Here is a 13,201-nt window from a genome sequence, read left to right on the forward strand (position 1 = left end):
GCGACCCTGAATGCAGGATAAAGCGGTATAGACGATGCGTGAGTGAGTGAGTGAGTGAGTGAGCATTTCATGTCATACAATATTTATTCTTAATTGCCTATATTTATAATTATTTCAAGACTGTATTGCAACTCATCTCTGGCAGGTCTTCGTCTATCAACCATTCGTCCTCTGCAGCTAATCCAGAACGCAGCTGCACATCTCGTTTTCCTTTCCAGGTTCTCCCACACCACCCCACTTCTCTGCACCCTTCACTGGCTTTCTGTAGCTGCCCGAATCAAATTCAAACCTGCCTACAAAGCTAAAAATGGCCCAGCACCCACATACCTCTCAGCCCTAATCACACACTGCACCACGTTCCCACCGATCCTGCTTGCCTTATCCCACCATCTCTCAGGGATCAAGGAAGATGTGCATCTAGACTCTGTTCAGTTCTTGCACCTCTAAATGTCTCTACAGCGGCGTCTTTGGCAATTATTAAATGACGACTCAAGACGTATCTGTTTTTTTCAATACTTGGACTAATCCTCCCACCCCAAAAAAACAGTGACTACCATAATTCAGCAGGTATCTATTATAGTAGGTTTGTACATATTCACGTATTGTGCAACATTAGATATGTTAGACACTGTTATGGTGTAGTATAGTACGTAGTACCATATTATATACCTGCTGCTGAACTTGGGTAGCCACCATTGTATGCAATAAGTACCATGTTCTTCACCAAAGTATTGTGTATCATTCTTTGTAAAGTATCATAAGAGGTAAAACATTAAAACAAAAGTTTTGACATAAATGTTACCATTGTTGTTGGTCTTTCGGCTGCTCCCATCGAGGAGTTGCCACAGCGGACCATCCGATCTGGACAATAACTTGGCACAGGTTTTTACTCAGGATTCCCTTCTGAATGCAAACCTCCCATTTTCCTGGTATGTGTTCGATAGTATTATACTATAGTATGATACATGGTTGTAACATGTACACTCACTCATTGTCTATACTGTATATCCTGTATATAGTCGCAGGGGGCCTTAATCCTATCTTGTGAGACTTAGGGCACTAGGTGGGGTACGCCCTTGATGGGGTGCCAATCCATTGCAGGGCATGCCAGTTTTATAATGCCAATTAGTCTGCTCTTCTTGTCTTTGGGAGAAAATAGGTGTATCTGGAGGAAACGCACTGTGCAGACCCGGAGACGGGAATCGAACCCGGAACCTTGAGGTGCAAAGCGACAGTGTTAACAACTACGCCACGATAGTAAAGTATAAAGTATGTGGTACCATGGTAGAACAAAATACTATAGTGCGGTACATGTACTCTATCAGGTCAAATATTTGATGGGATTAATTGGCATTTTATTTAGATTTTAATTTTCCCAAATCAAATATCTTACTACATATTTAATTTAGACTTATTTTCATTAAGTGATAATATGAATGCTTTCTGAAAATAGAGTAACCTTGGTACAGTAATATATTTTTGTTTTGGAGCTTATTTTGGTGTTGATAAAAGTGCTTAATCGATTAAATTAAGAATTAATACCAGAGACAAGTGAGATTTGGGTAGAAATCTGAACATCAACACAATGGGGTGCTGCGTTTTGACAGGGAAGTAAAACGTTCAGCCGAAATGTAGCCTTTAGCTACAAGGCAACTCATCCAAACCGCGCTAGCTTGACGCAACGTCATCATCCTGCGCCGCTTCTTAATCACGTGATATGAAGCAGCAAAGTCAAGGGGGGAAAAAGGAGGCTGCAGATCGGCTTACTGTTACGACATATTGATAAATAGATCCACATTGCCCGGAAATTGAGACCCTATCGCGAACCTAAATCCTGTGCCATTTACCTGGTGTGAAGATGAACAGCGTGGGTGAAGGCTGCACTGAGCTGAAGCGCGAATATGACCAGTGCTTTAACCGCTGGTTCGCAGAGAAATTCCTGAAAGGAGACCGTGGTGAAGATCCGTGCACTGAGCTGTTCAAGAAATATCAGACCTGTGTTCAGGTAAACACGAATAAAACGGGAAAATGATGTCTTGCTGCATGTTTTTTTTTGGATAGAGTCTTATATAAATTGCGGCAAGTTTCCTCTGGAGGATTCCTTCCTCTTGCATGTTTAGAGGTGATAATCAGAGATCCTTAATCAGAGATGCTCATATTGATTAAGTGCAGGACAGTTAAATCACAAGAACTGGTCGACAAACATTCCGAGGTATTAATTTTGTCAATAAAACAGGAACTACTACACGTGATTGTGGTTCAATCCATAACCTGCTGAAGAGTTTCAGGAATACTGTATACACTATACCATCGTGTTTATTTCAAAGCACATTAAACATATGGTAGGCATGGTTTGAGAAGAGAATCCAGCTTTCTTCCTTAAATCTGGGATACTGCTGTACATTTATTTTTACAAATTGCCTGTTACCATATTTTGCATTGCATTTATAGCTTTCTATGGTACTGCATGCTGAAAGATACCTTTTAACCATGTGTTGGCAGGGAAACCTTGACCTTCATGATATATGGGATCTAAACCCACAGCCTGTTATAAACAACCTGTTATAAGTATACACAAATCTAATATTACTCTATTCCATCCATCTAGGAACCTTTGTAGTCTAGCTAGGAACTGTGGTAATTACATTCCCATTTTTATGATCGTAGTAGGATCTCTGGTCATACTTACGTAGTATGTGGTCATACTTACGTAGTATGACCACATATCATACGTAGTAGGATCTCTGGTCATACTTACTTACACACTAAAGGCAATTTGGGAGCGCCGTTTACAATAATCTAAATGTTTTTGAAAATGTGTAAGAAAAACAAAGTACCACACAGGGAGAGAACACAAACTCCATGCCCAGTTTTTATTTATTAATTTTACATTCATTCATGAGTGGTTAATGTTGCTTTGATCAACAGACGAGAAAAAGTCATCCATTCTTGCTATCCAGAAATAACTACTTTTTTTTTTTTTTTTTTTTTTACTGTGCCATCATCAGGATTGTGAACTTCTGACATACAAAGTGAACATGATACCAGATAAATGTTTTCTCCCAGGAGCTTTCAGTATTTGTCTGATTAACGCTGGTTTAATTTTGTTTTACAGAAAGCCATCAAAGAAAAGGATATCCCAATTGATGGTGTGGAGTTCATGGGTCCAAACAAGGAGAAACCAGGCAGTTGATGCGACTCCTGAATTGCTTAAGGAAAATCCTAGATTGCACTGAAGATGTCCGCATCATACGTGGTGACAAAGACACATGGTTAAGAACTTTTTGGGGGGTTCAGAAGGAAAGCTATTTAACACTTAGTCAACCGGAAGGCTACAAAGGACATGACCGGTCGAATTAAGTTTTTTTGCTTCAAGTCAGGAAATCCATACATGGTCTACATGTAATGACACCGTTAAAAAAAGAAAAGCTGGCTTTTGGAATACAAAGAAGCTGCTGTTAGCATGCCTCTACAAAATCACAAATACACATATAATTAAATTGTTCATTTCATTGTGTTTGTGTATTTTTTAATGTCAGTTTAATCTTGTGTCAGTTTAATCAATCCTTCAGGTCAGGGAATTTAAGTCGACTGTTCGGTTGGTGCTGAAATGCAGGAATGATGACATTGCAAAAATCTTGGGAGAACACCACCATGATTCAAATGTTTAATTGGAGAAATAAAGAAAAAAATATATATACCAAGCACACATTTCACACATCTCTAACATGATACAAAAATGACAGGAGGGTGTACATAAGTAAATAAACAAACCTTTTCACTTTATTTAAAAGAAACGATTTAGAAGATTAAACAGATTAGCGGAACTTCTGTAAGAACAGCCTTTTTTTTTGCTACAAGAACAACCAAGATGGACAAATGATTTAATCAAGAAGTCTGCCCTACATGATGAGAAAAATATCTCTTCTTGGCAGTTTTACTGAATTACCCAGTTATTAATGGCCAAAAGAGGAACATTTCCATCTTTCGAGACCATTTTGACACTCGTGAATAGAGACTAAAGGTTTCCAGGAATGGTCTTGATTGTGGAATGTCAATTACAAAATAGAAAAAAAAAAAAAGTCCAGGGGGAAAAATTTTTAAAAGATTGGACATGAAGGATGAGTGGGTTTTAAGCAGGTTGAACTCATTTGGCTGTTTACCGATAGTGGCGTGGCGGTGGGCTGTGGTGCTGAGGCGGTGGTCTTCGTGAGGGAGGGCTGAGACGAGCCATGTGGCGTGGAGGGGATCGGTAACGGGGAGGAGAGCCTCGGCTTTGGTATGGAGGACTGTACCGTCCACGAGACCTGGAACGGGAACGTGAGCGACCCCAGCTCGCACCGCGCTCCTCCAGTACTCTTATGTATGCTGTCTCACCCTGTAGGATGAAACAGAGAAGCTGTTAACCCCTGACCACGGTTATCTCTTCATATATATTATGTATGATACAGATGGGTTTTATAAGCTGTTTTATTAAGTGTAAAGAATTCTATTTATTTGGGCTGCCAGTATGGTTGCAAAACAAAGTCCACCCACAGCTTTAGCCCTGTACAGAAGCAGCTTTAAGGCAAGCCTGTTTATTATAATTTGCCCGTTAAATAGTGTTATAACTAATGATTATAATAATTGGCTGTGATTGTCAATATAAATTATTAACAATACCCCCATTAAGAAGCGCCGTGAATAAGAAAGTTTGATATACATTAGAAAGTACAACTACTGAATTTGTCTGTTAGTGTTTCTCTATTGACTCGGGGTCTGTAACCTGATGGGATCTGAACTCTGTGCCATCTAGTCGACGTAGGGCATACTCCATGTCTTCCCGTCTAAGAAATTCCACCACTCCTTCACCGTCACGCTGCACATCAGCAAAACATACGTCTCCTGCCTCTCTCATGTGGTCTTTAAGATCTTGCCAACTTCCAGTGGGAGGAAGGCCTGAAAACACAACAACAGGACTCATGGACACAAACATAAGTCAAACAGTGTCACATCCATGTTAACCCACTAATACCCCTAATGATTAGCAGTGGAATTAGTTAACTCCAAGCGCCTTGCAGAAAATATTAAATTAGATTCAATTCAACTGGTCATTGTTCAAAGTGCATGTACAGAGCCGATGCAGGTGGCATCTAACCAGAAGTGTAAGTGGCACTTGTGTGCATTTACAATAAATTACAAAGGGTTGTGTGTTTATACTGTATGTACGGGGTGAGAGTGATTAATGTACAAAAGGTGAAGTGCAATAGGTAATAAGGATAGGTACTACAGTAAAAAAACAACAAAAAAAAAAAACAACAGCATAAATGCAAACACTGCGCAGTGAAGAAGTCATGTCAAGACACACTGAAGACTTGTGATGTTTCGACCTACCCGTAACTAAAACCCGAAACTCGGATCTACGTGACGGAGGGCCGAACCTTCCCCTTGGTCCTCCGCCTGATCCGCCAAATTTGGATCCTGAGGAGCGAGGATATTCCACACGCAGCTTACAGTCTCCAAATCCATATCCGTTCCTTCCATAGACAGCGTCCTCCGCATCCCTATGGGAAAAGAGTAAAGTGCTCCTAACTTTTTTTTTCTACTGAGACTTTTGAGAAATGGCTCCTCCATGTTCCCTGTCTTCAGTCAGTGATGGTGAAAATGACAACATCAGCCCTGGAACTCACCGTGGGTCCTCAAAACGAACAAAGGCAAAGGGGATGGTGCCGCGGTTGTTCTTCAGCTCGATATCCCGAATTTTGCCATATTTGAAGAAGAGATCCTCAATGTCCCTCTCCTGCACATCCATGGGAAGGTTCCCCACATAGATCCTCCCGTCCGCCATGGTTTATATAAATGTACGCTCGATGGACCTGCAGCCTTCGAGGAGATACAGGGTTCCACAGAATGGCTTTGAACGACAATCCCGGCTCAAGTCCGTCCTCCTTAAAAAATGGCTTATTTAAAACTCTAAACTCTGATAAGAGCAGCGGCAGAAGTGCATGTTGAGCCCAAGTAACAGACCGTAGGACCTCTTCAAGACTTCACCAGAGTCTAAAACCTTAAAAACACAGGATAGATAATGAGTAAGGTAAATCTGGTCATAAATTCATTCCAATCCTAAGTGTAATGCTACTAGCAGTGTAAGGCCACTTTTACGGTTGTATTTGTCTGGGGCCTAGTGAGAAGATTTACATGATGTGCAAAAGAAATTTGCATTAGTCACAAAGGCATGGTGATTTTCAGCACAGGTGCACCTTTATAAAGTGCAGCGAGTCACCTTTAACACAAATTTGACATTCACATAAAATAAAGCCTTAACGCAAACGTTTTCAAGCCTTGTGTCAATCAGGTATAACTGTAATTCAAATTAAATATATCGTGGAGTCTCAAAAGTCTTCATAGAATCGGGGAAATTAACACTTTAGCCAAATCATATTATACTACATATTATGCAGCATTAAAGAATGCCTTTAACAAAAGGAAAAAAACATTTTCATGACTGGATCAGAAAACTGTCCACTTGTATGGCGACACTTTATGGGACACCTTATGTATAAACCCGGTATTAATAAATACATTTTTTAAAAGTCGAAGTAATAGTATTACCTCTCTAGACCGAATTTGGAAGATGTCTGACGGTATTCGAACAGATAGATCAAGAAGAATGAGCAGGGATTGCCCAAGCCATGTACAAATATTACAACTAACAGAATCTGACAATGTTGTGTCTCACATATAGCTGTAAATTTTTTTTAACCAGATCAAGTCTTGTTCTGGTGGTTCTCATCCACCAACTAGTCTCCAAAAACTCCAATAAATTAGACTTTAGTATATCGTGTCATTAGTGCTAGGGTTTTCTGTGTTTGTGTGTGTGTGTGTGTGGGGGGGGGGGGGGGGGGGTTGGTCTCATGACATTCTAAGTACAGACAAAGTAGGAAATGTTAAATAAAAGTCATTTTCGTCACGAGTATAGTATCTTTCTTATTTTTTTATGTATTTACAATTTTTACAGAAAGATGTCACTATATACAGTACTGTGCAATAGTCTTAGGCATTGATTATCTGTAGTTTAAATTGTGTTATTATATGTTTATAATTATATATATATATATATATATATATATATATATATATATATATATATGTTTACAATGTCTATTATTATTATTATTATTATTATTATTATGTACAAAATCATTTGCTATTTCCAAACACCCATTAAAAAAAAGTTTAAAATAGCCATTTTGTTTTATTAATAACATTATAGAAGAATATCTGCGTGCCTGTAAAGGACGCCACATAAGAGACCAGGTTCCAAGTGAAAAAACAAAAAGAAAACTAAATGTAGCCTTCTGTGTTTTGCATGATAGAAATAGAAAGAAGCAAGTGTGACAAAATTACCAGAAGAGCTCTGGCATATTCTTCAGCACACTCATATTAACCTAACATCTGGTTTGCTTACAGTACCGTGCAAACGTCTTGGGAACATGCAAAAAAACAAAACATAAAAGCAAAGCAATTTCCACATAAAAGCAACTTATAGAGTAATAATAATAATAATTGTAATATATATTTGATGTAAAAATGAGGTAAAAGTGAGGGAAAAAAAGCACTACAGTTTTATAAGTAAGTAAAAAAAAGTAGGTTTTACTGAACATGCTGGAGAATATGAAAGGTATTTTGATAGCTTGGTCACAGCTGCCTCTTTTTACATTAGCTTTTTTTTTCTGGCCCATCATGAGATATATTGCTTTCTTTACAGACATATTTGTCTGTAATGTTATTCATTTATTCCTTTTAAGGTCGGTTTGGAAATAGTAAATGGTTTTGTACATAACAATGAAGACATGATAAATTAATTCCCTACCTTATGAATCTTGCCTTAAGAACTGAAAATTGCAGGATAATTTGCATCAGCATACGAACGGACAAACCGCGCACAAAATCCAGTTTACTCTTTTTTTTTTTTTTTTACTTTTGTGCATACAGAGCACCATAAGTCTAAAGAAAGATAGCAAGTTTGGTAGCAAGTAGAAAAGGAAGGCATTTTCAGTGGAAATAAAAAAAAAGGAATCGCTTAAAAAGCAGCCAGTACCAAGAGGAATCATGATTTAGGGTAAAACAATGCTTAATGTCTGTTTATTGAATATTTTAGTTTGTTTACATATATCAATACTCTTAAATATTGGTAAAATTTTGAGATGGCTGAAAGATCATTTGCATTTACAACTGCAATACAAATTTTTACCTTAAGAACTAGCCCCTGGAACAAATTAAATGCAGAGGTTGTATTGTGTATTACTATTTACACTGTAGATAAGTCTTTTGCACAATACTCTGTATCTATATTAAGAACAGAATTAAGTCTAACTTTTTTTTTTTTTTTTACACATTTCCGTTTTTCTGATTATGCAAGGAAAAAATCTTTGCATCCAGTTGAACTTTAACTATGACTAAATGCTCACATGTAGGTGGTGTCACCTACACAACCACAGCTTGACAGCTAAGTCAAAAGAGCAATGTGATTTTCATTGCAGATTATTAATAACCTGTGTGGTCAAACCACAACTGAGTAACTTAACGTGCACTCATTATTTCATTTAAATCCTCCTGTCTCATGCACTGAAATGAACAGAACGCTCGTCAAACAAACCAATGCTCAATGAAAAAAGCATGGAAACTGTACAAAACATACAAAATTATAACTACTATAGATTAATGAGGGTAGGAAAGGCTGTATTATTTTGATCTACAGCTTCATTGATACTAGCCAGCTAGCTTTAGGTGTTGCAGCTGCGTCAGCTAGCAAGAGCTAGCATTAAAAGCAATGAACACTTTTAAATAATAACGTTAAAACTGTGTTCCTTTTAGCAGAATAATACCCAGAGTGACGTTTTACCCCACCAAAAACCGTGTTTACTGAAAAGAAGTGTCGGTCAGCGGCGTGTTAAAGACTTCCCAGCGTCCGTCTGCGTGCTAAGCGGCTAACAGGTCTCTTTGTTGGGACAAAGCTGCTAGCTTAGCCGACTAGCGCGCGCGTGCGCGCGCGCACACACACACACGCGCGCGGTCTGGTCTTCTTCCAGAGCTCGAGCTCATTTGCGCGCTCGCGTGTGTGTATATATATATTATATATAAGCTAAGTGCATGTTAAAACAGTGAACATACCTTCTGTAAAGAGAAGAAGGTGGCAGAAATGAAGCTAGCCGCCGAGATAAACAACCTAACAGACGCTTCCTCCAAAGCAGGAAGTGTCTGGTGACCAAGAAAGTGGCTCCGCCCACTTTACCGCTCCCTCAGGGTTTAAATATTAAAGCCCCGCCCCCTCTTACAATGTATAACGGGTCATTTGTTTTCCATACCGCATATCAGGGCACAGGACAAGGGGTGGGGGGCAATTTGGGCCATCTCAGGACACGCTCACACACCCAGTCATATTGTACACTGTGAGAAATTCTGAAAGACGAATCGAATGCATACAGTGGATTGATTGGATTATGAAAGGAAACTGGAGTACGTGGAGGAAACCCCCAAAAAAGCACAGGAATAAAAATCCTGCACACTGATTGGGGACAGAATTTAAACCCACTGTCTGTGAAAGTGTCGCGCGATAGTGCTAACTGCTGTCTAAAGGGTCATTCAATCATATTCTATACCGTTCAGCCTGTTTACAGGGGTTTGGGGGGTTGGAGCCTCTCCCAGAAGACTTTTGGTGCCAATTCACACACTCACTCACACCAATTGGTGAACAACAATTAGCCCAACCTGCATGTCTTTGGACTTGTGGGGGCTAACCGGAGTACCCGGAGGAAATCCACCAAGCATGGGGAGGAATATACCGCTTTATCCTGTATACAGGATCGCAGGGGGCCTGGAGCCTATCCTAGGAGACTTAGGAGACTTTGGGCACATTACAGGATGCGGGGTACATTACAAGGCACGCACGCACACACACTATGGGCAATTTGGGAACAATATAGTTTCATGCCTAGAAAGAGTACAGAGAAGTACAAAGAAGGACAGGGAAGGTAATAGGAAGCTGCTAAAAGTTCCTATTACCATCTCAGGAGGTTTTTCCTTGCCACTGTCGCCGTCGTCCTAGGCTTGCTCATCAGGGGCAATCATATAATTTTGATTCATACACATTCACATTTCATACAAACTTAATTCTTTTGATTGTGTAAAGCTGCTTTGTGATGATGTAAATCGTTAAAAGCGCTATACAAATAAAACTGAATTGAATTGAATTGAAAGTTGCATTGTGTCTTCGTAGATTTAGAAAAAGCGTATGACATGGTGCCGAGAGCGGATGAGACCGATAGATGAGACCGAATTCTTCTAACCAATCATAATTTCTAACCAAAGAATTTTATTTGGTAATTAAATGTAAAATGAAACAAGCAAAAACAATGACAATGACTATATATTGATCCATATATAGTCTCACCCATTTTCAGCATAAATAAATAAATAAATAAATGTTTTCTTTAAACATATTTTTTATCCTGTTTTGTCTATTTTGTATTTTTTCCATTTATGTCCCTTAAGGGGATCGGTAAAATCCATCCTACTCACTTTAACCAACAGATGATTCATTGGAAGCTCTGAAATGTTTACATGTGCATGACCCGATCTGCCAGTATTGAGTTTTTTCCCATAAGAGGATTCACACAGATTTGTTTTTTGGACTGCCAGCTCATGATTATAGATTTTTATGGGACAGGATCACTTGAAATATAACCTAGCCACACACAATATTAGATGCCAGTAGAGACAGTGGAGGGTTGACCACATATGGTCATCCATATACATTCCAGCACTTTGTTTTGAGAGGTTTCAGACATATCTTTGTTTAATTTTATGTGATACAACAGATGTGGAAAATGTGCACAGAGGACCTAAAACTAGTGTGGGCAAAGTACAAATGTGGGCAGTAAGCTTTTTCTCAGCCTTTGTATTGAAAAAAAGCTTGACCACGCTTCACACGTACAGTAAATATATATATAAAAAAATTTGATTATCCTAAAAAAAAAGTTTTTTTTTCTTTTGTAATTGAATTTAAACAGTAAAACAAGTATCATGTATCTCATGTTAAAAAAAAAAAAAAACTAATAGTATCTATGTTATATCTTGGTCTAGTGTATCTCTTGGTCCAGTGTAGCATGCACATGTGGAAGACTGCTTCATTGACAAGTGCTAAGAAGATGACCACTGACATCCTTCACAAGAAACGTGAGCCACAGAAGGGATTATATCATTGCCATTTACACTGGAGTTAGCCATTATGCACAGATGTCTTCAGCAAATGGGCTACAACTGTTGCATTCTTCAAGCCACTCCTAAACCAAAGATAATGTTAGAAGTGTCTCATGTGGGCTAAAGAGAAAAAAGTATCAGACTATTCCCACATCTCAGTAGTCCAAAGTTCTTTTTCTTTATTTAGATTTTAAATTTGGCAATTAAGATCCCAGTGTCTGGAGGACACATTGGACACCCTGATTTACGGTGCCATGTCATCAGCTGGTGTAGGTCCACTGTATTTTATTACTTTCATGCCCTGCTGCTTTGATGCAGATATTCTTGCTAAAGGAACCATTACATTAAACATAATTTTTCAGAATTGTTTTAAATGAAAAATCTTTTTTTTAATTGATCCAAGGAAATATTAAAATTTTTTGAGAACCTGGATTTTGATTGTCATGAACTGTAAGCTGTAATCATCCAAATTAAAACAAGACTTGAAATATTTTACTTAACCTGTAATAAATCTGGAATATTTTTGGTGTTTGTTATTGTGATCAACTCCACCATGGACGGTTCCAAGCCTGGCTGCGAAAGGAGGAGGGTTGGGCGTCGGGCTAGCAACCCTACCCCATCAAACCCAAGCACTACAGAAACGGTGAGTAGAAACCAGATAATCGGCAATGAAGATGGACAGTCTCAGATGATGGTGATGGATAAAAGCCTGTCGGCCGCTCATCACCTGATGTGTGGCCCGTTCTTCAGAGCAAAGATATAAACCAAGATTGGAACGTGAAATGAGAAGTGCTAGCGGAGAAGGTGGACATTGAATAAAGTTGGTCAAGTCTGAAAGAAGTAGTGATTGAATGTGCAGTAAGCCGAGGGCGACGGTGGCAAGGAAAAACTCCCTGAGATGGCAATAGGAAGAAACCTTCAGGGGAACCAGATTCAACAGGGAACCCATCCTCATTTGGGTGATAACGGATAACAGAAATTATATAAAGACATTATGTGTTAGGCTGCTGGACGTTCAGTATAACAAAAGTTGTCCTAGTTATCATGGAGTCCAGTTCAGCACAGGGATGACTCAGCAGGTGCAGAGGACAGAGAGGGGGTCTGGATCACTAGAAGCTTAGGAGCAGCATGTGTAGATTCAAACCATTATGAAGCAGAATCCAGCTAGAGGTAGTCCTCTGACCTAATCCCCAACCTCTCTGGATGCCTCAAGATCTTCGCAGGGTTGGCCTCTGCCTACTAGAGCTGGCATAGTCTCCAGTTGCCTCTGGATGGGTAGAGAAAAGAAAAACAGGTGGAAAAGAAAAGAATTAGCACAGATGCGGTTTAGGATAGTAGCAACAGTAGATAGGAGTGTGCTTTTAGAGTCCGAGGTTACTGTATGTGATGAATTATTCGTATGCCAGATTAAAGAGATGTGTCTTACTTCTAAACTAAAAGACTGTGTCTGAGCTCCGAACACTTTCTGTAAGGCTATTCCAAAGCTTAGGAGCTAAATATGAGATCGCTCTACCCGCTTTTGTAGATTTTGATATTCTGGTAACTACCAGAAGTCCGGAGTTTTGCGATCTTAAGGAGAGTGGTGGATTGTAATGTGTCAGTAGACTGGCTAGATATGTGGGAGCTAAACCATTTAGAGTCTTGTACAAAAGTAATGCTAGTTTGTAATTAATTCTAAACTGAACAGGTAGCCAGTGCAGGAATTATAACATTGGGGTTATATAATCATATTTTCTTGATCTAGTGAGAACTCTAGCGGCTGCATTTTTGACTAACTGTAGCTTGTTTACTGAGGATGCAGGACAACCTACTAGTAATGCAACTAAGTCTAAGTCTCAGTCTAAATTTATTGTGATCTATCCATGTGCCATCCGACTTGTTGTTTCTATAACAGTTACTTTACAGGGTTGCCAGCTTGACACCCGATTGTCCTTTACACAACACAGGCAATTTAGGAATA

At 39.1% G+C, this 13,201-nt stretch overlaps 2 protein-coding genes across 4 annotated transcripts; one reads left to right on the top strand and one right to left on the bottom strand.

Moving 5' to 3' along the window:
• The first annotated feature begins 1,720 nt into the window (after positions 1-1,720).
• On the top strand, positions 1,721-3,517 carry triap1 (TP53 regulated inhibitor of apoptosis 1). Its single transcript, XM_053476178.1, has 2 exons — positions 1,721-2,005; positions 3,116-3,517. The coding sequence occupies exons 1-2, from the start codon at positions 1,859-1,861 to the stop codon at positions 3,191-3,193; spliced, it is 225 nt and encodes a 74-aa protein (XP_053332153.1). The 5' UTR covers positions 1,721-1,858; the 3' UTR covers positions 3,194-3,517.
• A 121-nt stretch (positions 3,518-3,638) lies between these two features.
• Positions 3,639-9,256, bottom strand: srsf9 (serine and arginine rich splicing factor 9). 3 transcript variants are annotated; one of them, XM_053476176.1, is made up of 5 exons: positions 9,154-9,256; positions 5,670-6,043; positions 5,374-5,543; positions 4,766-4,938; positions 3,639-4,378 (listed from the first exon to the last, which is right to left on the bottom strand). In XM_053476176.1, the coding sequence occupies exons 2-5, from the start codon at positions 5,825-5,827 to the stop codon at positions 4,160-4,162; spliced, it is 720 nt and encodes a 239-aa protein (XP_053332151.1). In that variant the 5' UTR covers positions 5,828-6,043; positions 9,154-9,256; the 3' UTR covers positions 3,639-4,159. The 3 variants fall into 3 exon arrangements, with proteins under 3 accessions (XP_053332151.1, XP_053332150.1, XP_053332152.1); XM_053476175.1 differs by lacking the exon at positions 9,154-9,256 and adding an exon at positions 8,890-9,006; XM_053476177.1 differs by lacking the exon at positions 9,154-9,256 and adding an exon at positions 8,906-8,926.
• Positions 9,257-13,201: the final 3,945 nt, after the last annotated feature.

Source organism: Clarias gariepinus, chromosome 17 (genome assembly GCF_024256425.1).
Source record: "Clarias gariepinus isolate MV-2021 ecotype Netherlands chromosome 17, CGAR_prim_01v2, whole genome shotgun sequence".
NCBI classification, from domain to species: Eukaryota; Metazoa; Chordata; class Actinopteri; order Siluriformes; family Clariidae; genus Clarias; species Clarias gariepinus.